At 37.2% G+C, this 27,224-nt stretch overlaps 1 protein-coding gene across 2 annotated transcripts in view; it reads right to left on the reverse strand.

The window, feature by feature from the left end:
- CNTN1 (contactin 1) overlaps positions 1–27,224 on the reverse strand; it is a 201,165-nt gene that overhangs the window by 13,325 nt on the left and 160,616 nt on the right. For both annotated transcript variants that reach the window (XM_056481790.1, XM_056481791.1), the window contains 8 exons: positions 25,121–25,241; positions 21,954–22,112; positions 18,235–18,384; positions 15,569–15,639; positions 12,054–12,288; positions 8,420–8,523; positions 2,116–2,302; positions 558–670 (listed from right to left, as the gene is read on the reverse strand). In XM_056481790.1, coding sequence (XP_056337765.1) covers positions 558–670; positions 2,116–2,302; positions 8,420–8,523; positions 12,054–12,288; positions 15,569–15,639; positions 18,235–18,384; positions 21,954–22,112; positions 25,121–25,241 — 1,140 coding nt within the window. The remainder of the gene's footprint in view (positions 1–557; positions 671–2,115; positions 2,303–8,419; positions 8,524–12,053; positions 12,289–15,568; positions 15,640–18,234; positions 18,385–21,953; positions 22,113–25,120; positions 25,242–27,224) is intronic.

A 27,224-nucleotide genomic window follows, 5' to 3' on the forward strand; every position in this document is an offset into this window, starting at 1 on the left:
CAGCAACATTAAACAGGAACTAATATCTGAAGATTTCGACATGTCCTATAGTCGGTATATACACTTGCTGTGGTTACAGAGTAACAGCATCTAATGATAGTAGAGGTCCCTTCCCTTCCTCTACCTTCCCAGATTTTAAAAGTTCATGTGTCAGGAACTGTAGTCCCCCTGGAGATGGGAAAGGAAAACTGGAACAATGCACACTGATATAAGGAAAAACTATAAAGCGTACAACTTTTCTAGCATTATTTTAAGCCAACAGACATTAAGTGTGATTATGTGAGAAATGAGGTTGTTGCAGTCACTGCTATGAACTCTCCCATAAAATGGTTTACCACTCAAATGAATTTCAGTGCCCCAATATTTTCTCACCATGTTGACTAAGCCCACTGGCTTTGCCCTAAGCCTACTGGATGGTTGTGATTGTTCAGCATGATACCTTTCTCTTCAGCATTCAAGTAGGTGTAAGCCTGATTACGTACAAAGATTCGACACTGTCTATAAAATGCACTGCATGAATCATACAGAAAGATAAAAAATATTTTCAAATATCATACTTTGTATCCTTCAACGGCAGATTCGTTTGACATTGCCCTCACGTGATCCCAGGTGATGATGTACCTTGAGCCAGATCTTACAGAACTGATAATTCTTGGACGTTGGCTTGGAGCTGAAAAGCAAAATATGTATAATGTACACATAAATGAGATTTCACAAATGTTCAATGGTGTTTTTATAAAGACATGTAAAAATGTGAAAATGGAAATTAGGTTGCCATATACATGAGCAAGGAATAGTCTCCTTCCTGGAATGAACTGCTACAGCTCCAGCCAGGCAATTTTGGATGGCTTTGTGCAGTGGCTGCATTGTGAGTCTGCATTTCTGTGTAGCCAGAATGGAAGTGGCCAACATTACCCTTCACTGTGCTGCTGCCCACGAGTGTTTGCTGGTATGCAACTACCTTCAGAAGCTCTCAGAAATGTGGTGTAAGCCGTATTTATTCACTGATATCAAATACTTAATCAACTATTTACAGCCATTTCTACATCATTGAACTCAGTTCAGCAGAAACCGAAGTACCCCACTGCAGAAACCATTAATCATAACTTACACAAAAAGCTTATAAAATGGACTCTTATTAATGAAGGAGGTGCAAGTTGCACAATACACTATTTACTGACAGAAATCCTCAAATCAGTTGCATGCATTTTTAGCCCAGATAACTGTGTTCTAAATTACACAAGGTACTTTTCTTACATTGTTCAGTCAATGCTAGTGCTAGGTATCCTCACTGAGTCAGGAGCAATATTCATAAACCTGTAATGGTATGTTAATGCTAGGGTGAGTTTCAGATCACCCACTTCTCAAGGTTGCCTGAATCTGCTGCTTTGCTGTTGATGAAAATGGCAGTTGGTCACATTTTAATCATCGGAATCCTTCTTGCTACCGAATAAACAGAAAGGCAGTGTATAGATGTCTAAGTAATAGCTGGTCTCAGCTGCTCACCATTTAGAATATTGTGTCCAGCTTTGGGATTCCCAATGCTTGAAAGACACTGGTAATCTGGAGTGAGTTCAACAAGAGCAATACCAACCTGGTGGGGATCTGGAACACCTCATTTGGGGAGGAAGGGTGAAAGAGCTGTGCTTGTTCACCCTGGGGGAGAGACAGTTTTGGAGGGGACCTAAGAGTCCCCTTGTCCCTGGATCAAAAAGGATTCAGGCTCTTGGATGGCATGGCAGGAGGATGAAATTGATTAAGAGTCTCAGACTACATGCTCAGAATAAGTAAGGGACTGGAAGGGGTTTCTCAGAGAGACTGTGCAGTCTCTATTCCTTTAGGTTTTCAAGATCCAGCTGGACAAATCCCTGAGCAACCTGATCTGAGCTTGTAGGTGACCCTCCTTTGAGCATATAATCTTAGCCTCTTTATTGCCTTTTGTAAGACATCCCCATCAAACATGGCAACAAAAGAGAGGAAGGAGCATTTTAGCAGAAATTTTCAGACTAACGAGCAATACCACATGAGGAGAGATCATCTATGATATGAATGAGAAGCCATGGTTGAAAACATAATGGACACGATTATGCTTAACCTAATGCTCTATTTACTTACGTGCTTTCCTGGTAACAACATCAATGGTGGTGCTGGGAGGTCCATAGCCTGCACTATTGAAGGCAGACACATCGACATGGTAGCGAGTGTTAGGCTTCAGGTTTTCCAGTTTGGTTGAATACTCTTGATTGCTCACCTGTACCCGCTGTGCAGCTGCTTCTTTCTCATGAGCAGCCCAGTAACGAATCTGCAAGCAAGCCAAGAGGAGGATTAAATTTAACACATTTAATCATAAAGAAATTTTACAAAAACAGATGTATTCCTATACTATATATTCAGATATAAGCCAGCTAAAAGAAATCTAACAGCAATGGCACAGAATTCCTTCTACAGGCTGTGATTTTAACCAAGTTGCGTATAGGCATAAAGAAACTGAAATAAATGTAGGATTTACTATGTATACTTTTCTCACAGTAGTATAACTTCTTCCCAGCTAAGTCACTAGAAGCCTGGGAGCTGGATAATGCCTTCAAAGAACAAGACTTTTTCTTCTTGCTCTTTTGTTTTTGCATTCTACTCTGACCTTTAGTATTATTTTCTTACACTAGTAGAGACTAAACTGATAAAGTTTTTGGTGTATTTTGTTTTGAATGTCTGAACAAATTTAGGCCTTTTGTACTTCTTTCTACAAAATGCAAGGCATTGAGTCATGTTAGCTTCATGTGTAGGTCTCGATAGGTGTATATAACCATTTTCTAGAGTTCTTCAGCTAAATTCAATCAGGTTTCATAGCACAATATGACATTTGTCAAAGTAGATGAACATGAAAATACTTAAAATATGGGACAAACGACTGTAAGCTTGTAACACCTTAAAAACCAAAGCCAATTAAAAGTACACAGAAATTCCATGAGGGTGTTTTTTTTTCCCCAAGAACTTGGTCCATCCTACTTTAATTCATTATGCATTACAAAGCACCAGGTGAAAACAGTGTAATTCCTATGGAGTGATGCCATGCCATACAGTCCCTCACATACACAGGCCTAATCTGCATGACCTTGTGAGATGTGAATGACAGTGAAACACTGTCAGTCTCTGGGTCTTGTCTGGTTTATAACCATTTGCATAAGACTGAATCACTGCACAAACCTGAAAGTGCAGAAATGCAATGTGCCTATTACATTTTGGTTCTGAGAGTTTTTACCTCAGCATTTCTGCTCAGCTTCTGCCTGACTTCCTAATGATTTTTGTGTATGCTACATGAAAGCATTTTAAATTTTTTAGGAAGAAGGTAATATTGTTGGTAAATTCAGGCTCTAGGAAAAATCTTACTTGGTAAGACATTATTGGTGACATGAGGTATCCTGTCATCTTGTATTTTAAGTAGTAACTGCTTTAACCTTCTGTTCTTCTGACATTGTCCATGAAAACTTCATTTAAGGAATAGGTTAAAAAACTGAAGTCAAGGTGTTAATATCACAGCTCTATTCTTTACAAGTTGTGCATACAACCCTTGTTTAATGAGGCTTCATTTTTTCGCATTTACATTTAAATTACAATATTTAATAAAAATATTGCTTTACTTTATCTTAGAACACATGATGTGGTTGAATAAGGAGAGATGCAGGCGATTTAGCAGGGGATTTCTCTTTATCTACTTCAAATGTCTTTGGACATGAGAACAGTATCACTACACAGAGATCACAGTCAATTAAATACTTATTGTAGCTTGTCTCTTATAAATGTTTTTTGCCACAGTCCTTCCCACCAGTGTTACAGGTTACTCACTGATTATTATATATGTGACATCTTAGTGGCCTTTGTCATTCTTTCCTGCTGCAGGGAGAATCACTTTATCTGCAGACCAAACTGGCTTCACTTTTTAAGTTCAGCATGCATACCTGATTTTCAGCAGGCACAAAAAGATAATCTTCAGCTCTATATGTCCTGCATTTTGTTTAGAAAGTATCATCCACTAGCATCCTAAACACTAGCATCCTAAACTGTAATTTAGGCAATCACACTCATAACATTTGTACTTACAAAGATGGCTATTTTCCTGAGTAAACAGCCTTTACCCTAAAATGAGTGAGGACTCTGCATCCAGTACCTTCTGCAGGCTTCAGCTATAGAGTGGTAACCTGAACCAGATGAATGGTTTCAAAGTGGCATGGACCTGAAACTGACAGCCATTTCAGCTGAAGGTCTGATAGCGATCTTCAAGTCAGAGTTTCTTTTATATAATTAACATATGGTTCTAGATAAGCAGGTCTGGTTGAATGCAGCCAGCTGTACACCATAAGGTGTTAACTGTAAGTGGCTGACTCAGGTGAGAGAGGGTGTATACATCAGGAACTAGAGAACGTCATGTCTACCTCTGTCTCTAAGTTCAAACAAGTTTCTAGCCTGCAGCAACAAGATGTCTGTAAAGTTCTAGGTGGCTAAAAGTTTCTTAACCATTACAGCACCAATAGCAGTTTTGTTGTTGATTTTAGCTGGCCACTGAAAACTAATTAATTATTTTTTAGAATGATCTATTATGTTAATTAAGTAACAGCTTTACCTAAAGATAGATAACACACTTTATATGAAGCTTTTATTTATCATGTGGCATACTCTGGAAGCCTTTGAATTCCTCTGCCTTGCAAAGCTTTTTACAATCTTAATGTTTGTTTGCAGTACAGAGATGCTAATGGTGTAAAACAAAAGTAATACAGAGCATCAAACAAGGCCAACAAGAACTATGAATGAAAATGCAAATTTCTTCACTGAGAACATATGACATTTCAGACAGAAGTAATATAATTTTAAAATTAGATAAAATTTCAATCCCAAATACAATTGTTCATGGCTACAATGTTGTGGAACTTTACTCCTATAGTGTGTGAGCTATATGTCACGAACACAGAAAGTTCTTCTCTATTACACAGCCGTATTTATATATTTGGAAAATTTTAGCAACTCCTGGAAAAGAAAAAAAAATATTACTTCCCTGAAAGCTAAGAAAACTACTGTCTTCTTTATACTATTCCTACATTTCTCACTTTATATTTAAATAATTTCAAACATTCTTGAAATAATTTGGAAATTTCTTTCTTGCCTCAGGAATTAAACGTGTCACATTGCTTCAAGAGGTCGTATTTCCCCACTCTACTGAGCAGCCCCTCTCTCTTTTTTTAAAGAGCTTATATAGTAGCCCCAGCCAGCCTTCTAATTCCTGGTGCTCTGCATTTACTTTGTTAGGGTAATCTATAAGCAATGAAACCCCAGAGAACACAGAAGGGGATTTCAACCAAACTCTATGGAGTTTTTGTGGGAAATAAGCCAATTGGGATTTGTGTGAAGGAATGCCTTAGCCATCATGAATGCAGCCCTCTGTGCGAAAATCAGGGAAAAACCTGCCTTTCATGGTCTTCTCCTCTATTCAAACTTCAATATACTGAAGCTGTAAGTGTCATGAAACAAAAGCTTCCATATTCTTGGAAGTTCTACATAGGACTGACACAAAAATATACTTTACTCATATTAAGAAATAATGCTAATAGCATATTTCAGTCAACAAGAGACAATGGTGGTGAGTAGTGATAAATTTTTTTAATAAAATAAACCTACATCTATTACATAAAAGCATCATAAAATACAGATATTATTGCTGGTGCTGGATACACTGCAGAGATGTGGCTGTTAGAAGTCTATTGTAAGAACTTATAAATCTTAAATCCTCTGTATGGATGGAGATAGTTTTCCTACTTTATCTCTTCTTTAAGTGTGAGCTGAGGATACTCCTCTGTAATGGCAAAATGTATCAGCTCACACTCATCACCATGGGGGCAGTCGTCCTGACAGTATGCATTTAGTGTCAGGAAAATCTGACTCCTCCTGGTGTGAGAAGCATTGTGTCACAGGTGAAATACCTCAGGTTCTCTGCTCCCAGGGTACTCCCACCTCTTAAACTCTAGCATTCAAAAGTCAATTATGCAATTTTCAAGTAACGATAAAGACCAAAAGGAAACTGAGAAGGTGCTCTGGTGAATGATGGTTTCTATTAACCTGTGTAACATCTGAGCAGTAATTTAAAGGTAACTATTGTAGTATTTATCAATGCCAATAGACACAGAGCCTTCCAGAGATAGTCACTAGAATTTTATAATGCTGTTTGAATACTCCTTCCACCACAACTCTTACTGCAACTTCACAAATGCTATCTGTGGCCTTAACCGTCCAGAACAACCCTCTCTATTTTTTTCCCTGTCCTATGGCTCCTTCAGGACTCATGGGGTTTCTGATCTTCAGGAACACAAGCCTTTCTTTCCATTCTCAGTGAAGAAGCATGGACTTTCCTTTTGCTGCCTTCCCCTCTACTAGAGTGAGACTGGTGATTGCCCTGGGGAAAGAGATCTTATTGAGGCAGTAATTTGGGACCACCAGCCTGTTTATCATCTAACCAGACAGAAATTTTTACATAGTCCTGATAATTAGAAGATTGCCCTAGAAAAACAGAGTGAAAAAAGGAAGAAATTTATATTCTAATGCAGCTGCTCACTGTGCATGTACAAGCCAGTCAGTTCACACTGGATTTGTGAAAGTGTATTTCTCCAGGAATAGGTGGATGAAACTACACTACAGCTATCAAAACAAGGCCACACCCCAAATGTCCATAGACCCTGTAACATAGTCCATTCCCAGGATATCCCATCTTTCTATCAGTTATTCTCTTTTCAGCCCAAAGATCCCCTACATTTCTTATTTTTTTCCTTTTTTTCTATTGACTGTTCCATTCATCCTAGTCTTTCCTGCTAAATCCTCTCCCCTCCCTTCTTCCCCTGCTGGCCCCTGACACAATTCAGACATCTTTACGTCAAATAAGGCAAAATTTTTAAAAATTGGCCAAAAATGGGTTGCCTATGGGCATGTTTTCCTATTGTGTTCTTTCCACGTTCATCTTTGCCCCACCTGCTTTACTACCTTATTCCCTACCACAGCTCTGAACATCCATCTTCATGGTCTATCACAGCTGTAATCCCAGCCTCTATCAGCACTCCTTGTTGCTGCTCTATCCACCAGAGAGAGCAGTTGCCCCTCTCCACCAGTTGCCACTCTCTACATTCCCAGAAGTGCCCTGGTGTGTGCCTGCCAAGTGTCTGCCCAGGTCATTCTGCATGTGAAGGCTTCAGTTTCTGGGCAGACTGTCCAGCCTGGGAGTGCAACGCTGCTACAGAGCTGTCCAGGCTGAGCTCACAGAGCTCACATCAATTTGTCTATCCTATTCTAGCTGCAAAATCCCTATGACACACCAAACCAGTGGGCTGCTTTAGTAAATGAGGAGTTACCACATTAGTGTCTTAATTTCAAACCCCAGCATCCTCTGTTTAAGACTTTATGTCTGTACTGCATAAAATCAAGCTTTACATGGGACACTATTCTTGTTGTAGTATTGAAAAAATTTTACATAAATCTCATGGAGACAGAAACAGAGATCAGGAAATAAAAAAAAAAATCCAAGTACTACTTATTTATTCATAGATTTTAATTTAAAAAATACATTCCATAAGGTTACTCCTCATTTGTATGTCCTTATTTTGGAATACAGAGGACATTTTCAAGTAGCAGACAACTCAAATCACAAGGCAAGTCTTACAAACTAAACTTACAAACTAAAGACCCAAACCCCTATTTTGGGTTGCAGCCAGAGCAAACAGATTGTATACTGCAGAGTTTGTCAGCATCCACTGTGCATGGATGATGTTAAGACTTCCTTGCTAGAGTACTACATGGCCATTTCTCATTGCACACAGCCTGTGGCTGTCGTCATCTCTGCAGAAGGACAAGAACAATTTTCACCAGTAACATCATTGAGATGGACCAGATGGAACATGCCCCAAAAGCTCTTCTTCATGTGGAGAATGGGAACCATCAAGAAAACATCAATGTCCTGCACAGTAGCAGTGTCTCTATTATACTGGATTGTGGGCATTTGTCAAGTAGCCCCACTTACCATATGATTTGGGAGTGAAATATATTAAAACCTACTGGTAATTTAAGTGGGCCAGGGTTTAATTAGTTGAATTTCAATATGTTTTAAGAAGTTATAGATAGGCATTCAATTACATAAAAAATTTTCTTTCATAAAATAATGGAGGCTTTTATTAGTTGCAAAGTGCAAACATACATTTCTTAATCAATTTTATATTCTGAAATATGTAACATCAATAATCTGTTTCCCAAGATGCAAAATCTGCATGGAACATGCTAACTAAAGAGAAGTGAACCCTAAGAGATGGAATGCCAAAGTAGGAATTATTGTTGGCTATAACTACTGATAGTAAATAAATAAGAAAATTCACAGTGTCACCACTAAACTCACCTGATATCCTTCCACAGATTTATCAGAAACATGGTGCCAAGAAACAGACATTTCAGAAGATGACAAAACTTTTACACTCACATCTGTAGGTACTTCAGTTGGAGCTGGAAGATGAAACATATGTTAAACATTCAATCTGATCCTGTGGTAATGTTATGCTTGTTTACAAGGACTCTTCTCACTTTAGTATTTTATATTGTTTTCAGTATTTTATATAATTTTCCTGACTGAGGAAGTCACTGAGCCAAGTGTTAGTCTTTAATCTGGTTCTCCTTGAATAAACTTCAAGTCCAGTGATGATCTGTAAGGAAAATGACTCTGTAAAAACAAAGCAATGATCCTATTACTTGGCTCAGACTACATATTTTTATGCTTCAATGGATTTCTTCCTGAAATTTGTGTAAACTGAAAAGAGTCTTTGATAAATAGAATGAGGCATTCAGTGATCTTTTACTAAGTGGGACAGCAGCTCACATATTACACACACCAGATTTTTAAAGTTAGTTACACGCAAATACTTGTGCTTATCACTTAGCCCTAACAACACATTTTTTTGTGAGAGCAGATATTAGATACACAGATGTCCAGTGGCATATAAAAACTTGAACATAGGTGTGAAATACTCCAAAGCACCCTTCTGTAAGGTGTACACCATAAGGTTGATTTTGTTTGCATTCTTAGTTCTGAACATCAGCCAACACAGAGTACAGACCATCATAGTGTGAAAGACTTTTATTCAGGGCTTAGAATACTAAGGTCTAGTTTCATTTCACTGCTGCTTGAATTTTAAACAAGGTAAGTAGGAAGGCAATGTCTGTAAAAGATAAAGTTTTCCAAGCTAACAACAGTTCTCTGTCATGAATTTTTTGAAACAAGTTGCAACAGACAGGCATGGCAGACCCAGCTGAGGAAAGTTTTCATATACTTAATCTTCCAACTGGGCATCCAGTCAACTATGCATCAAAACAGCCACTGCTAAGAAAAAAAAATAACTAACATCTCTCATGAAAAGTGTCCTAGGTAACAAAATAATCTTATATGCAAAGTCACTTTTTGTAATTGTCTTTCAATGGCTGTTCATAATGCAAATGTCTAATTAAAAAATTATACATTATTACAAAATTGTTTTCACAATGACAGGAATTTAGATAAGCAAGAGACCTGTGCACTTATTACTAGCCATCATTACTCACTACTAGCAATGGCAGATATGACTAGCAGTTGTCAGACATGGAACTTGGCTTATTATTCGTGGGAACACAGAAATTCCCCAGTCACTGAAGGGAATAACAATGCCCACAGTTACAACTAGAGAAACATAGATCTATTACAGAATATACAACTTAGTGAAACTGTCACTATATTTATGTACACATGGATATTTATACAAATCTGTATGGAATATTGCATGACTATATTGGTTTAAGATTTCCCTAATACCTTTGAGAAGTTGTGTTGTTTAACAGTAATAATACCACTTGCTAAAACTCAAAGGTACAGTAGTACAGGCAGAATAGTTGTAATCATTTAATCTATTCCCAAATCTCTGTCAGATTCTTTTCTATTGTATCAATTACAGAACTTTCCAAAAATTTTCATACTAAATAGTTTCATCTGCCAGGGCTTTTGCTCATACAATACTCTAACAATATTTCATCTGCTCATACTTCTTTATGAGCTAAAATAATTTATATCCTTATTTGTCATTTATGATCAATAAATATTTTGCAGCCTCTTCTGAGCCAGAAATACGGCATCAGTTGCTTTCCTCCAGCCTTCTAATTCAGTATTTCTAGCAATTTTTCCAAAAGGAGAAATCACATGGTCATCAAAATATACTTCTTCACTGAAAATACAGTGAATATTCTAAGTGAAACTATAAAAAGTTCAGGCTGGCAGCCAGTAAGCACACTAAAAGTTATGAAAGTGATTTTGTTCACATCCCGATGCCAGGAGACAACACTCAATGCTCTTCAGAGTAATTTCCATTATATCTCTTGGAAAAATTCCTTCTAACCTGCCCTGAAGTTCCTGGATTGGATATAGGCAGTAGTCAGGGTCACAGCTCTGCACAGGAGCTGTGAGCACTGCTGGTAAAGTTTGTACTCATGTTTGAAATCAAAGGAGTAGGTTCACTGAGCTTCTATTTCTTTTGCAGCCTGCATCTGGCATCATTTAACCATAAATGCTTTTTATCAGGTGACTGGACTTTGCTAAGTGGCAGCAGCCACTCAAGTGACCTCCTTATCTGGAAGCTGGCACTACTGCACATTTGCTTTTCCTCTGTCTTTTTGAGCTACTAGGCTCTATCATGTCCCTGAACTTAGAGACAAACACATTTGCTACTCCTGACATGGTATGGATAATCCTAACATAAACACTGGGAGCTTATCAGTCAGTTGTCTATAAAGTCTCTGAGCAAGGATTTCAGTGTTATTTGACTGATATTGTTTTCATTGCACCATAGCTATTTCCTAACACATTTATACAACTGGAAAAAAACTCTCTGTGTTGCTGCAGCAGCAGTTGAAGATGATTTCCTAAGGAGCACTTTCCTGAGAAAAAAGATTAGTATTATCCTCATCAGCCAGCTTGGTATTGAGGGCTCTTTTTTCTTTTCTCTGTGTGTGGCCGATTTGTGAGCAAAGTTCCCATTAGTGCTAATGGGAACCATGAACATAAATCTTCCATAAAGTACACAGAGTACAGAAGAAAATCGGAAGTGTGAGAATGTTATCATATCCCTCCTCTTGGCTCTTTGGTCTACATCAGTTGACTTTGTGAAGGAGATTTTTCTCTGTGGAAAGCAAAATACTAGCAATTCTTTGGGCTTCTGGTAGAAATTAATAAACTGGATTTTTTTTAGAACAGGCTTGTGTGATGCTAATGCAATTGAAGATGTATATATTTCTCCTGATTTAAGGTAAACTTTATTCCAGTACCTTCTCTCTTCTGCTAAGTTTGAAAATGTCATTTAAACTTCAATCCTAAAGATCACAGCATGTAAAATAATTACAGTAAGAATTAGGAAAAATATTTTAATGGAATTTGAAAGAGGTTTCTATTAAATTACTCACTTGATAGCTCTAGCATGCAAACCAGAATAAGGAATGTAACAGGGATAATTATATGAGATTCTAAACGTGCTGGAAATGTAACTAGATACAATTGAACTATCATTCCTTCACAATTTTGGGCTAAATTCTGATACTGATCTACTAACATACTAGGCTTTAGTGTGGTCTGTTAGGAAGAAGAAAATTTAGCATACGTCAAATACATGATTTAAGATTAGAGAGACATTGATGAATAAAGATCTAAATGTTTTAGGCAACCACTGTGAAGACAATAATTTCTTTTTCGATATTCTGAAATTTCTTAACAAGTTGTGTGAAGAATCTTGCATGCTGCTGTGTATTGCTTATTGTCAGCAAGTACAGCCAAGTGCTCTGCATTACAAAGAAAGCAGAGTGGAAACTGGCTGTTCAGAACAAGTTTTTGTGCAAGCAATGCATACTCTCCCTGCTGAAGATGTATCCTGCTATGCAAATCAGTGAAAAGGACCAGGTTCTACTGATGTTGGTAGTGCTGATCTGGACCCACAGTGTAAAACTCATCTGGGACATTTACTCACCATCTTGTGCTGAATAAATTACAGCAGTGAGACTGAAAGGCCCATCTCCTTTGTTGTTAAAGGCTTTCACTTTTACTTGATACTGAGTTGAAGGGGGCATTGATTCATCCTTGTGGACATATCGGCCGATTTCAGGATTAGTAACTGTAACTCTTCTCCATTCTTTCTCACCAAATGGCTTGAAGGCCACTATATAACCAAAATTATTGCCATAGTGGTATTCTCTTGACAAAGGCTGCAGAGACAAAAAAACAAAAAAAAGTTAATTTTTGCTAAACAGCTAGGTCTAGAATTAAATAGAAACAATGCAGAAAGTATTGATATGTACATTGTAAAAACACTGAACTAAACCTCAATTTTGTCCTGATTTCCTTCAATGGCTTACTTCCACCCCCTTTATAAACAGGCCCTCTTAGATCTGCAGTATTAGCATATTTCCTAGGAAAACATTTTAAGGTCATTTTCCTCATCTGAACTCAGTGCAACACACATAATGTTACCTCCCACAGAAAGAAACCAAGAATAATAGTGTAATAAAAAATCTGTAGCTAGCAAAAAAACCCTAAGGAATGAGGCACAGCAAACATGTAACACAGACATATGATGCCAGTATATGGGTCCGTGTATGTGTGGAGATAGATATTCTTGCAAATATCTATAAATGAAGAGAAAATCTGTGTGGCTGCCTCAAATTATATTAATTTACTGAAACTTTGTCATCTAGGCAACTGGCACAGCTGATAAAGAGAAATGGACACATTCAAAGAATGACTCATCCTACCACTTTTCACAGATGATGGAGGGGATCCAGCTGCTGATTTAGATCACCTAGCTTCTAACTGGTAAATCTTTTAGTGAAATGACTCCCACTTTCAGTACAGGCATTAAGGTACCTATGTAAAATTTTTCTTAAAACTATTGCTAATTTCCTATACCTAGGAATACTAGAAAGTATGAACTTAAGGAAAACAATCTGCCACAATGGATTTTTCTTCTTTTACCAATGCTCTACATTCAGTTATTCCTTCTCAGACCACGGAGCTTTTACCACAACTATTAGACACTGCACCCAACCAGCCAAAATCACATAATTCATCTGTGCAACAGGAGGTTGACCAGAAGTATCCTTTAAAAACAAGCTTCCTGGATCACCCTTTTTTCTAATAAAAATTTCAAAGAGATGAAATAGCTTATCTTGAGGCAAGAAGGTCTTGGAGCAGAGACAGAGAGAGTAATTATTCTCCTTAGGTGTTTGCCCACTACTGCAGCACTTCAGCTAACGTGTGGAGATATTCTGAGCAAGGTTTTATGAAACTTCTATGTAGCTGATCTTCTGAATCTAACAATGTAACTAGCTGCTTAAAATAAACTAGAATTCAATCTCATATGCCAAAGTAAGCAGACTGGATGAAGCCCTAGCCTCAGAATGATTTTCAGCCAGAGCAAACTTTAGAAAGCCAGGACTGGCACTTAAAAATATATTCTGAAAGGTCTTATATGAAGTTTGAAAGCAGTTTTCCCTCCAATGGCTGCACATAATAAGTAGGTGTAAGCAGCTGAATAGTTTGTATAATCCACTGAAAACTTTGAAAAAGAAAATGGGAGAGAGAAAGACAAATTGGGAAGAATGAGGAAGAATGGGCATGCCACTCCTAGCTCTCCTTCTCAGTCCTCTTTCAAAACAAGTCTTAGAAGAGCTTTGATTGCATCTCTGGCTGTCTCATTCAACCTGGGCTTATGAATCATAGCAGAAGCTGAAAAGGGGTTGGCAGCAACATGTGAACTGCCATACATTTTGTTCTTCTCTTCTTAATTAAGGACTATTTAAGGACTATTTATTATGCAAATGTCAGCACATTTGGGGAAATCAATATATATTTTTATCTTAGCCTTAAAGATAGATATATTGTTGTCTGTCAGACTGTGTGAATCTAAAGTCTCTATTTAAAAACCCTTGCTAGAAATAGAAGATTCTTGGGAAATAAATACTTGAAGCCATGCTTCATTTGTCTGACTAAAGGAGCTACTCAGAACAGACGTGAAAAGCATAACATTTGGTAAGAGAAATAATGAGAATATAAATCTGCCTGAGTGTACAGGAAATACTAAACGGTCTTGTACTTCTGATCTTGCATTAATCGCTATTGTCCTGGTTATATTTTCTTTGTTTAGTTTGGTCACAGCCAAGTTATCACTGTATTGGAAATTGCATGGGTACCAATCTTTACATAAAATGCAGGAAGCAGCTCTGTAGTTTGTTAAAGCTTTTAGAAGAAAAGCTTGTGAAGTAAAATAATCTAGGTCTTCTGCATCTGTCCATTGCATGTGTTCTTTTGCTTTTCAAAATAAGAGACCAGAATTAAGCCAGTTAGGACACATTTAATTCCTAACCTATTATTAGGGGAACTAAGATACAACCTTTCCCATATATTGTCACAGAATTGTGGACCTTCTTTTTCAGAAACTTATAAATATTTTCTTTACTACTAAAATACTTAGGAAGACTGAATAAATATTTTGGACTCAATGAAAAAAACCAAAAAAAAAACCCAAAACCCCAAAACAAAACCCACCCAGGAAAGCCCAAATCTGATAGCTCAAAGATATAGCTGGTTATTTCTGTCATACTTGAGAACTTTCACAGACATATGATCAATCCTAAGTACAAAAAGAAGGAAATATGCATATGGATTAAAATCTGCATATTCATAAGGAGAATCCCTACACAACAATACATGCTATTGGAATTAAGACATCTTTACATTACTTCCCACAAGAAAAAGCGCTCTTCCTAGAGGTAATTCAGATGCTATATGAAACAACTATTCCCCAAAAGACACAAATGGCATAATGTGCCTTTTGTATCTCATAGCCTTATGACAGTGAACAGAGAGGTCAACACAAAACCAACTTGGTAATTTTCTCAAGCATAACATAACCATCTCTCTTTGCCAGAGGTAATGCTGCTGTGACTCTGTTTATCCTGGATACTGATAGGCTCTGACATGAATCCAACAATTATTTTTTTAAATTTCTTCTCCCTAGCTTCACCAAATACCTGCAGTAGATTTCAATTCTCTCTTCATGCTACTTTTGCCTCCGCAACTTTGTTTATAAATCCTTATCCCCTCTTGTGCTGCGTTTTGCTTTCCTCTTTTCCCTTCTTGCTTTATTTATATCCACAGTATAGGTAAGTTTTGAAAACCATTGCTTCAACAGAAGAATGAAGACTGCTTTTAATGATGAATTATCATAGCCAGCATGTGTTTCAATCTCTTTGTTTTAGAATGTTTTAGATGATATTCTAGAAATGTCCAGCACATAAACCCATAAGGTACTCTCTTCCCCATTCCTTTTCATGTATTTTTTCATGAGAAAAGTCTGAAAACCTATATATTATGTACAAATCCTGCTCTCACAAGACCCAGAGACAAACCATCCACAGGTTTCAGGAGGAGCAAGATCAGATATGAGATAGTACAGGTTTCATGCCATCTTGCATGTGCCATACTCACCATCCATGTTATTGTCAGCTCTCGATTGCTTCCACCCCCTCCTCCAACATCAGAAGGAGCCACATTAGGAGCTAGTGAAACAGAAGAGACAAGAAAAATTACTACATAGTATGCAGGAGACAGCTGCAAGGCCAATGAGCACACGTGGCACACCCAATTAAAGTAATGATGATGAGCAATCTGCCAAGACTAATGTACAGCTACTGCTTCAGGAAACATGCTCTAACCATAGCTAGCAATCATTCTTCCTTCTCCCTGTATTATCTACAAATATTTAACTGAATATTCAAGAATGGAAAATTTCTTGTAAGTCTTCAAAGAATCACACTGTGCATTGTTCTTTCCCAGATGTTGGTATGCCAAGTGCTCAAGCACTGTGGACTTGTATGTGTAATTACCTTAACACACTGAGATCAGTTCACCTACTTCAATGGATCTACTTGCCATGTGTAAGGTTAAACCCATGGGTCTATCTTTGAAGCACTGGCAGTCTAACTGTATTCTAGATTAGTGGAACATGTATTCTTGATTAGTGGAACATGTATTCTTGATAGTCATGTTCAGGATGGGTAGATGTACCTAAGCAAAGCTGCCATAACACTCTATAATTTACCAATTGCATTTTACACTGCTATTCTGGGTAATGAAATACGATTTGTTGATCCAGCATTGGTGCACAGCTGGGTGGTAAAGCATGATACTTTTGAGGACTCCATTATATATAATTTCTATATTGTCATTTCTTTCATGATCAGGCATTTTCTCCACTTATCAGTGAAAGCCATAAGTCTTAGTGCTAAAGCACTATGTAAGTAAAATGTTTGCTAAGGCCTTCTCTGACAGTCAGCTGAAGAGGAACACAAAACAGAGCAGAACTAATGTTTTCAGACAGGATAAATAACATGTAAAAGTAAATTTGAAATTTAAATAAGCATTCACTGCATGGTTTGCAATATTTATTTCTGGCCTTTCTGAAAACATATTAGTTAAGATCAAGACTAAACATACATAAGACAATTTGAGAGAAAGCTGGAGTTTGTTACTTGACCTTGTAGTCTCACTACCTATTATAAATATATAGATTTAGAGCTATGTTAGAAGCAGAGGGTTGCTAGAATAGTAGAATAGAATTGCTTAAATAGTCAAAGAAGATAGACAGGCTGCCAAAGAACTGAAAAAACCCCGACTGTTTAAAGTCTAACAAGTCATTCTTTTCTAAATATTCTTCCTCGCTCTCTCAACCATTAAACCCAGGTTTCTCTCTCTATTAACATCAGGTAACTAACTTGACAACCATACTTAAACAATTACTCTAATGCACCTAGAAGCTAAAATACATAAAACCAGACCCTGATCCATTGGATTTCTAGAAATCACTGTGAAATGTTACTGATGAAGCAAGCTGTTTCATTAAAAATAAAAAACATTGCGCATAGTCTTAGCATGCTAATAAGTTACTGAAATTAGTTATCCACCAGAAGAAAGACTTCAAAATTGAAAAAGACACTGACAACTTTTAAGTGTAACAGACATTATTTGTCGTCCACATAGTACAACAAAGAAACAGCACTGTTTGTTGCTGCTTAACACAGAAAATGTTAATAACTACAATATGTGGACATGGCTTGTTGTTTGTTATTTATCTTTTTCAGAATTACATGAAAATCACATTCAGTTGTGCATATTACTTCTGTAGTACCATTGCAATTGACAGTGCAACCGAAATCCTATTGCTGCTTATAACAAATTCCAGCTTCTGGCAGAAAACCCACTTGGGCACAGAAGTTGATCTGTAAACTGTGAATTATTTATAGCCTGTTTTGACATGGCAAGAAGTGCTGACTGATGCCTAAGAAAACTACATTACCATTTTCCGTGGTTTGCCAAAAACTGTCTCACAGTCTGCCAGAGCACGGTGCTGTGCCTGGGGAGTCAGACAGCAGACTAAATAGACCACTTCTTGCAAAAGAGGTACATCCTGCTACAAAACTGGAAAGTACGCCATTTCTGGGGAGGCTACAAAAATTCCATGAACATGGCACACAGAAAACTGCAAGATACTACCCCTATTCCACCTGTTATCCTTAAATATGCTCTGAGCTATTAACACTGAGTAACCACAGTGATAAGAGAGTGTGTTGTGTTGGATAATGTCACATACGTGACGTGAAGTAAGAAGACACCAGACCAAAGCTTAATTCACAGAAAATCAGCATTATCCAGTAGAACTCACATCCTGTCATGTATTCTTTAGTTAGAATATATACCAAATGGCAAATGGACATTTCCCTGGTTAAATGCATGCATGTTTTTTCCTAAGTCCTGAACCATGGTCCCAAACATGTGCATGCACTCATACACACATAGTCTGGCTGACAGATACAGGGGGGAGCCTCTGAAAGATGCAGTATGGTTCTGTTTCAGCAATGGAGACAGATTTGCCCTATCATGTTTCTTTTCTGGCTGCTTGGATGTTATCACATCTTCATTTTTTGGTACTTCCTTACTACAATCTGTAGTACTGGGTGGCTGAAAATATATCCTCTGCATACTGGATCTTATAAACTGTTTTTTTAAAGTAAAACCTAAAATTACCAAACTGGTGAAGAAGACTGGGAAAATTAAGAAACACATTTAAAAAACCCTGACATTTTCTGTTTACGTACGAGCGCCTTCAGTTCTAATCCTCTGTGACGGCATACTAGGTTCTCCTGTCCCCAGAGTGTTTGTTGCTATTATCCGGAATTCATATTCCATCCATGGAATTAAATCGATCACTGTAGCAGATTCCATATTTCCTTCAATATCTGATGGGTCTAAAAAAAAGATTAAATGCCTCAGAAAACTTAGCATTTTCATTATAAATTAGAAATCAGAATTTTTCATTAGAAAGCATTTTCACACTTAGGTCAGCAACAGTGTAGTTGATTGTGACAAAACTTGCACTATTCTACAACCACACATAGACAACTAAAAGGAAACTTGATGTTGTACATTAAGAATATCACATTTACAAGGAGTACCACATCAGTGATTGGGAGTTTGGAAACTATGACACTATCTTGGATAAACCCTTATTGACTTCTAAGTTTAATTGGGTGTGAACTAGTACATGTAGTTATGAGATTTGCTTACTAATTACATATTGTAGCTGTAAAATTTCATTTTACCTACAGACAAATGTAATGAGAAACCTGTAATGCAGAAACAGTAAAATAAAAGCTCATTACATGGACAGACAAGGGCCAGACATGTAGGTTTCAATCAATTGATGAAGACTGGTTTAAAAAATGTGGTCCTAACGTAATTAGTGAGCATGTTATAACTTGCTATCTGGGTCTGATCAACAAAGATAAATGTTCTTGTAATTCCTGTGAAAAGACTTGTTATTGCCATAAGGATGAGCTTCTTTATCATAAATAAAATGAGTAACTCATGACTGTCTGCAATTCATAGACAATAGGGGTTGTTTCTATAGCTGTCTGCAGCTATGGAAAGACAGAGGATTTTCATTTATATACAAACAAAAGTTGTTTGTCAAATTAGAGTCTTGTGTTCAGAGGAGGATGAGAACTGAGATATTCTGCACTGGAAAGGCAACAGATTTGGAATTAAAATATAAATGCAATGGCTGCAAAAAAACCAGGCAACAACAATGTACACACTAGATGTTGACACCACTTCCCTCTTCCTAATGATCATTAAAATTTCATTCCAAAGTGAGGTCTTGAAGGAGAATGGAACACACTTTCCATTTTTCTTTCTACCTGCCCACCTCCCTCATCCTTACTCAAATTATTTTTCTGTCTATTCAGTAAAACTACTGCAAACCTCCCATGTCATCCAAATTGTGAATTAAATTTAATGTCCCTTCTTGAGCTACATCTGATCTCTTAAGTTAATTTTACTGTCCCACAGATTCCCAGAAAAACTGTGAACACTTGGCACAAGGAGAACCTAATCCCCCTTACTGGAAACAGCAAGATAAATATAAAAAACTTATTACATAATCCATTCATACATATTTCCGTACTGTGAAGTAAAATACACTTCTTTCACAAAACACACTCAGTATTATGAAACCTGAGATGAATGATTTGGTTGGGGGAATAATGCTAGTAGTAATAATAACAATATTTCCAAAATGCAATGCCAAAGTATATTTTCTTTTTTCACACATTGCAAATGAGCAGCATTAACTGATAGCCTAAGCTTTTGGTGACAGATCAATTTGGACTGCTCATCATGCTTCATTAATCTGAAAGTTAACACTGAATCAAAATGCGAGCAGCTCAGCAATTAAGTAAAAGCTTGCAGGGATGCCAATGATGGTTACTTGCAGAAATGCTATACCTCCTTCCTAGCTATCAGTTTCTGATCAGTTTCTAAGAAGGAGCTAGGCTCCTGCATAGAACAAAACAAAGGATTCAAAAGAGGCCCTTTGCCTTCTTAGGGTTCGTTGTTTATTTCATGGTGGTCCAGGAGCAAAGAGGAAGATGGAATCAGGAAGTGGTCTTATCTAGGAGAAGGGGAGGAAGGAAGCATTGGCCTTCTGCCAATGGGATAGAAACAGAGGGGAAGGGTTAAACTATGGGACATTTACAGGGGTCTTAGGACAAACCATTCCTTATACCTTTTAGATATTGGATTACAACAGTTACTATGGTGATTTTACCTATTTTGAGGGAATCATCCTATTTATGAAAATTCCTAAGTGTAGCTCAAATGAAAAAGTAATGATTTAGAAATCACCAAAACAGTTAATTTCAACTTTTCATAAATTAATAATGTATATCTTTTGTGTTAGCGCATTTAGAAAGGAATTCAACAATCTAGAGTCCTCCCTGTCCCACACAAAATGTAAATTCCACTCAGCATTCTTCAGGGTAAGATTCAAAGTCTGACTGAATGTCGCAAAGACTATCTCATTAATTCTGAGAAGCAGAGAACTTCAGTGATGCAGAGAAGTTCATTCCATTATGCTTATAACATTCAAAGTAGGAATCTTCCCGAGAAGTGAGAGGAGTGGTTTCAAATCTCTGCTCTGAATCAGACAGAATAAAGATCTGAAACCAACACTTATGTCAACTCTTACACCTCCATTTCCAGTTCCAGTAACACACAGGACAAAACAGCATCAGTTGCCACCTGGAATTCTTCACATTTCCTTATCTTCTTTAATTGAAAACTACAGAATGAATAAGAAATAAAATTAACTTATCCTAAGAAAAGCAGAGGCTAGCCTAAAAGGAACCTCCCTCCTGCATGTTTTGTTACTGAACCAAAGAATCAGTTATTTGATCAGCTCTAATTTCTACTTTTTTTTTTTTTTCAAGTTCAAAGAAATCCATTCTACAGAAGCCATTAAACAAGATTAAGAGATAACAAGGGGCTGGGGAATCTTCTGGGTTTATTTTCCAAACTGTTTTGACATAAAATATATCAGTTCTGGCTGATGGAGACAATCATATCCAAGAGAACTAGATATACTACATAATCTGAAAGAAAAATATGATCTAAGGCAGAAGGTCTACTATATCTAACTTCTTACTCTAAAAAATGTAACAGATTTGCAGTTCAACCTCAGTCTATTTCTTATATATCTGTAGTTTTAAGTGAAAACTTAAATGGAAGACAATGACTGAAACTATTAATATTCTTAATATTCTGAAATGCTGAGTATGTGATATCTTAATTCCATAGGAAAGCACTTAAGTTGTAATTTATAAGGGTGGGATAATAAAACATATTGATAGGAAAATTCTGTATAGCTTATGACAATGCTATTCTTCATAAAACATTCAGAGATACTAGTAGTTTAAAAATATTTTTAAATTTATGCTTTTATGTTAAATTCTGCAAAAAATTTATCTTAGCACGTCCTGTGCTCAGGTAGGGTCCTCTTTAACTGCAATTTTGTGACACAATGATGACATCCAGTGGTTAAAAGGATAATCTCAGCTATGTTTTCTCTAGGAGTGCCAGTTTAAATGCAATTGGAACTTAGTCTGCTCCCAGGAAGAAGCAGACAATTTTAACCAGCTTTCTCCATAACAAAGACGGAAACGGAGACATCCACTTTTCATCCAAATTAATTTGTAAATAAATTTTATGATTCCAATAGTTGAGGTTGAATATTTCAGGCAACAAAGCAAGAGGCAAAAAACCAGGTAGCCACTCTGGCCAGTTCTTTTCTGTATTTCTTGATATTCAGTTCAGGCCCTCCAAAAGCTGGGAACAAAACTGTCAACAAGACACTGACAGGACAGTAAACCTGCAGCAGACATTAACAGCATCCTTGGTTTCCTTCTACTGTGATTATTTTCTGATTAGTCAAACTTTCTAACAATCATACTTTAAAACTTACTTCTGGCATTACTCTTACCTGTTTTGGCATCTTTCCATTCATCAGATAGAAAGGTTTTTGACTGGATAGTGTATTTAGAAATAGGACTATGATTGTCTGTTCCACGACTCCAGGTAAGTGCTACAGCAGTGTCTCTAATTTCTTCTACTCTTATACCTCCAGGGGGGCCTGGAGGACCTGGGAGGAAAAAATAGATAGTACAATTAACAAATTAAATACACTGAAATTATTAAGGTTCATCAACTTGTAATATTCTACGGAATGATTCATAGGACAGCTGCTCTTGCATTTTATAACTACCATATAAAACTTCCATGATTCTTGCCTAATCAATACTGAGATAATCTTAAGTGAAAAGATGGTACTTTGAAAATGTTGCTTCTTTTTTTTACTAAACAAAACTGAACTCAGAAAAAAACCACAAAAAATTTTCCTTCTCAAATTCTACCTAATGATGACCTTACTGGGGGCCCATCTTTAACCTACATTATTAACCTGACTTATAGGCCCTGGCTATAAGTTACATGGAAAAATCTTTTACTTATTTTGGAGAAAAATCATACTTTAAAAGAGATTTCTATAGATCTCTTCCCATTTTTGTTGGCCTTCATATTACCCCCACGTGGTAAACCCCTCATCAGGTTCAAAGTTCCTACAAAGTTCTGGTTTTGTTATTGTGCTTCTGTTTTATATTATACACAGGTGTCTGATATATATTAACTGTTGTGTAAAAACAGATACACTGCATGAGGACTACTGAGACATCCCTTCTGCTTCAACATTCAGAGATAATAATATGCCAATATGATTCAGATAATTATCCAACAACCTGATTGAACAAGTCCCAGAGAATATTAAAAAAGACCAACAATACCACAATTTATTTCTCTGCTCTATTTACAGAGAAACCACAGAGAATCAAAACAACAAAAGAGAATGGAAGGAGATTTCTACATCAGATCTAAACAAACAGTGTGCCAAAGGTATTTTCAGCTCTTGAGTTCTTTTTTTCTCCATACAGCTGAGCAAAAGGACTCAAATGAAATTAACTGAATCAAAAGCATACACTAGCATATGTTGCTGTTCCTTGGTTTCAATGAATATATCCTTCAAGCAAGCAATTTCATTCCTTGGACCTCCCTTTCCTCGCTGCATGTGGAAACAGCTTCTTACTCTTCACAAAGGATGAACAAAACAGAAATTGTTGTTAAGAGCAAATTTTTAAGATGAAGGTTGTTGGTCAACTCTCCAGCCTGGTAACATGCACATTTGCTATCCCAGCCCTAAGGACACACATAGGTAAGGTCTTATGAGAGACCCATTCTCCTGCAAGACTGTTCACTTCAAAAGCCTGCAGGCTGGAAGGTATGGAAAGGTTAATCAGTCCCAACAACTTTCCTTCTTTCTTCAAAAGATTATTTCACCATCAGCTTCTGAAAACGGCATCTTTCAGGAAACACCAAGGGCCACAGGAAAAGGGAAAGGCTCCATAGGAAAGCTGACACTGGACTCACAACTAACCCTGAAGTTGGTAGTTCCTTCAGCAATGGGGCACAGTTCCACTGGGTCCAAATACAGTGGGCAGAGCCAGGTGCTGATATGGCAGTCCCAGGTACCAGGGGCACTGAACTGGGTGCATCCAGGTGATAAACTGCTGCACATATCCCAGCAGAGCTCAGCCTGAAGCACATCCTGCAGGCAGAGCTGGAAGCAGGCTCTCTGTTACACAGCCCCAGCGAGACCAACATGGGCCCCGTAAGGTCTGCAGGTGCACACAGGGGCTGCAGAGCCTTCAGCGTACTAACATCACTAGCAATTTAAACAAGAAACACTCCATGGGAACTGTTAAACTGTTTTGTGGACAAAACATCTTCATGTGCCTGCAGTGGCAGTGGCTATCCTTTACTGCTCCCTGATGACATGCTCTGGAACACAGCTCTTTACTTCCATACTGTTGTGGCCTCTTCCTTCCTTCAATACAGTGAAACTACAATCCCAAATTTGTCAGATTTCACAAGATATTTACTCTTGGCCTGGTAAGATGCTGAGTCTTACACTCACAAAAAGGACAGCCATAACCAGAACTGTGTTCATTGTATAAAAATCTGCATTTTGAGAACAAAATGAATGCTAATTTCTTCTACAAAATAGTCTCTGAGCAATGGCTTTAATTACTGGGTTGGAAGGGGAATCAGAAGCTTGATAAACCACCTTATCTTTTAATTTTTAAAAGGAATTGCTTATATAATACTAAGGCATATGAACAGATCCTACTCTTTTACTTTGCAGATCTATTCTGTGGTTTCACCACTTACCATATTTGCTTTGACATTTCATCCAAAACTGATGACATTTCATGGGCTGTTAATACCCAGCAAAAATTAAATGCAGAAATATTCAACAACTCAACAATCTGAGATGACAGAAGTTCAGAACCACAACACTAGCTGTACTTCAGCTGCTACACAGCTCTCTGGTGTAACTCAAATGTGGGGCAAAACACAACAGCAAGGCAACTTAATGTACAAGTTATAGTGGCTTTGAACTGTGAGCAAAACAGAGTATTAGCACTTCAGAATGTTATGCTCACAGGCATAAAAGAGAGCAAAATGCCCAAAGGACATTATGCCATTAATACTTCACACTGTAACAGATCTTGTAGGATACTTACTATAAAAGCAAGAAGAGCATTTTGAGACTGCAGTAACACTTAAAAGACATGAATCACATAAAAACAGAGTGACAAACTTAACCTCAGATGTCTTGGTTTCTGAATCTTTGTAATGTAGGCCCACTATTGTACACAATAACTTAATCCATACAGCTTTATGAAAAAATAGAAGTGACTTAGACGTGTATCTTAGAAATGATCCTTGAAATCTATTTTTAATAATGAATACCAAATTAAACTATCTAAAAATTGCTTTCACATAAGGAAAACACCCATAATAAAAAAAAATTTATTTCTCTTCAGGAAAACACATGCTCAGTTAGACCTCTGAATGTCTGCAAGCAAATCAGTACCCTGAGTAGACTTTTATGACTTCACATGTTTATGTGCTACTCATTTTATTTTCTGCTGTTGATTAGAAATCACATATCCTAAACAATCAGAAACACTCTTGTCTTGGTGTCTTGTCTAGGTGAAAACCAGTCACATTTCTGTATTACCTGGAGAAGCTTACCTCTTACCACAAGGTCAGCTGAAGCTGAGGAGTTGTCCACAATTGTCTGAGCAGTGCACATGTACCTCCCTGCGTGCCGCAGTTGAACATTTTTAATCAGCAGCTCACCATTGGATTTAATCTGTCACAGAAACAACACTTAGTGAAACTGGTAAACACTCTGTGCAGCTACACAATACCTGTCTACATACTCCTCCCAACTGATTTACAGTGGTTGCTATTTCTATAAATTAAGTGCTTACTTTGAGACCACATCACCCTCAGACATACATCTGATTTACAGTGATCCCTGGAAACCCAAGGCATCAATATGACAGCTGTTGAAAGTGTCTCATGTTTCCTGAGGAGCTGCAGCTCTTTACTGGACATAAAAAAAACAGACACCTTACTAAAGGATTATTAACAAGTCAACATTTCCCTCTTACTTTTTGAAGTCCATATTTGAACACTAAATTGAGTCAAGAATTTGTTCATAAACCAGTCAGATGACTTTAAAACACATTGGCAGGATAGCTTGCCATGGAGTCCTACTAACAGAGGACGGATTCTTTTTTAATCCTAAAGCAGTACCTGAGTTTTTATCTCAGAGAGGCTACAAGCACAGCCTAAAAAAAGGTGCACCAAGACCTGCCCTGTATTCCTCTCCCTGTACTCTCTCTCCCTTGCTACTGAGGCCCCTGTCAGGCTGCACATGCCCTTCCCCTGGCTCAGCTCTCACTGCTCCTTGGCAAACAGCAGGACTCCAGGGAAGCAATTTACTGTTCAACAAGGCTCTCACCCTTATCATCCCAGACCCTAATCCTTCCTTAACACTCTTCACAATGCCAGACTATGGGAAAATGCACAGCCATGTTTTCAATGTGGGCCACTGGCTACCTCTGGCTGTACAAAGAGACAAACAGAATATAGTATTTTTACCCTATGACACTTCTGAATAACCAGATGTGTGCCTGTAAAACAACAAGTAGGACACAGACTGCTTTGTGCACCACAGCTATTTCTTAATGAAAATACATTTTCATTAAGACTTTAACTTAAGTGTTAAAAAATAACACACTTGAAATACTTTGCTTTTCCATCCTGAATTTTATCCCAGAAAAAGATTACTGGGCTAAATCAATGGGTTATACATGTGCTAGTCTTAAAGAGATTTCACAAAAGCCCCAAATGCTCTCTCCAAAATACATCTTAATTTTCATGGGAGTAAAAGAGCTACAAAAAATTAATACATGGATTTATATCACACTATATCAACAGAGGCAACATTCAGATTTCCTAATTCCCTGAAAATTGTTCAAAAATACCAATAGAAACACCCTCCCCCCAAAAAAAATCAGACATTGAGATAACTTACTGCAATCCATAGACTCTTACAAGCAGGAATAAAAGCAATTCAGATGTGAAGTGGTATGTACAAAAAGAAACTTAAAAAATATTTAGGTGTAAAAACTAGTGCTACCATCATCACAGATTCTGGGTAACAAAAGGACCTTCAAGACAATCTCAAATATTAGGGCTGGGTCTCTACATTTATAAATTCAGAAGAAATGAAATAAAGATAATGCATCCAGTTTATGTTTCCTGATAGAAAAGGATGAGGGAAGAAAGTAAGGTTAAATCTTTTCCAAATGCTCTGAAACTAGAATGAGAGCTTATAGTCTATATTTAGGGAAGATTAAAACACCCAGATAACACTACCCTTTTCCTTTCCAGATTCCAGGGAAGATTTTGGTTGCCAGCTTCAATTTCTGCTGGCATAAAATTTCAGCACAAACTGAAATTTGTTGACATGATTTTTTTTAGATCCAACATAAGAATTCACATATTTAAGAAATTACCATGGTAAATAAATAATTGAGTGAAAGAAGAATCAAGCACATATGAAAGAAAGTGCTTGACTCTGGCTAGCAGTACTTCAGTTGATTGCCTTACAAGGTCAGCAAGAAAGGCAGGTTACACCGTGCCTTTTCTCTTTTTGAGTGACACAAGTGCTGCTAGCAAGATCAAACAGATCTCCTGGATCAGTGAACAATATATATATATTCCATATAATTTCTCTCTTAGTTATCATTAAACTGTTTTCATGTGTATACCTATATTCACA

Source organism: Oenanthe melanoleuca, chromosome 1A, assembly GCF_029582105.1.
Source record: "Oenanthe melanoleuca isolate GR-GAL-2019-014 chromosome 1A, OMel1.0, whole genome shotgun sequence".
In the NCBI taxonomy this organism is placed as follows: domain Eukaryota; kingdom Metazoa; phylum Chordata; class Aves; order Passeriformes; family Muscicapidae; genus Oenanthe; species Oenanthe melanoleuca.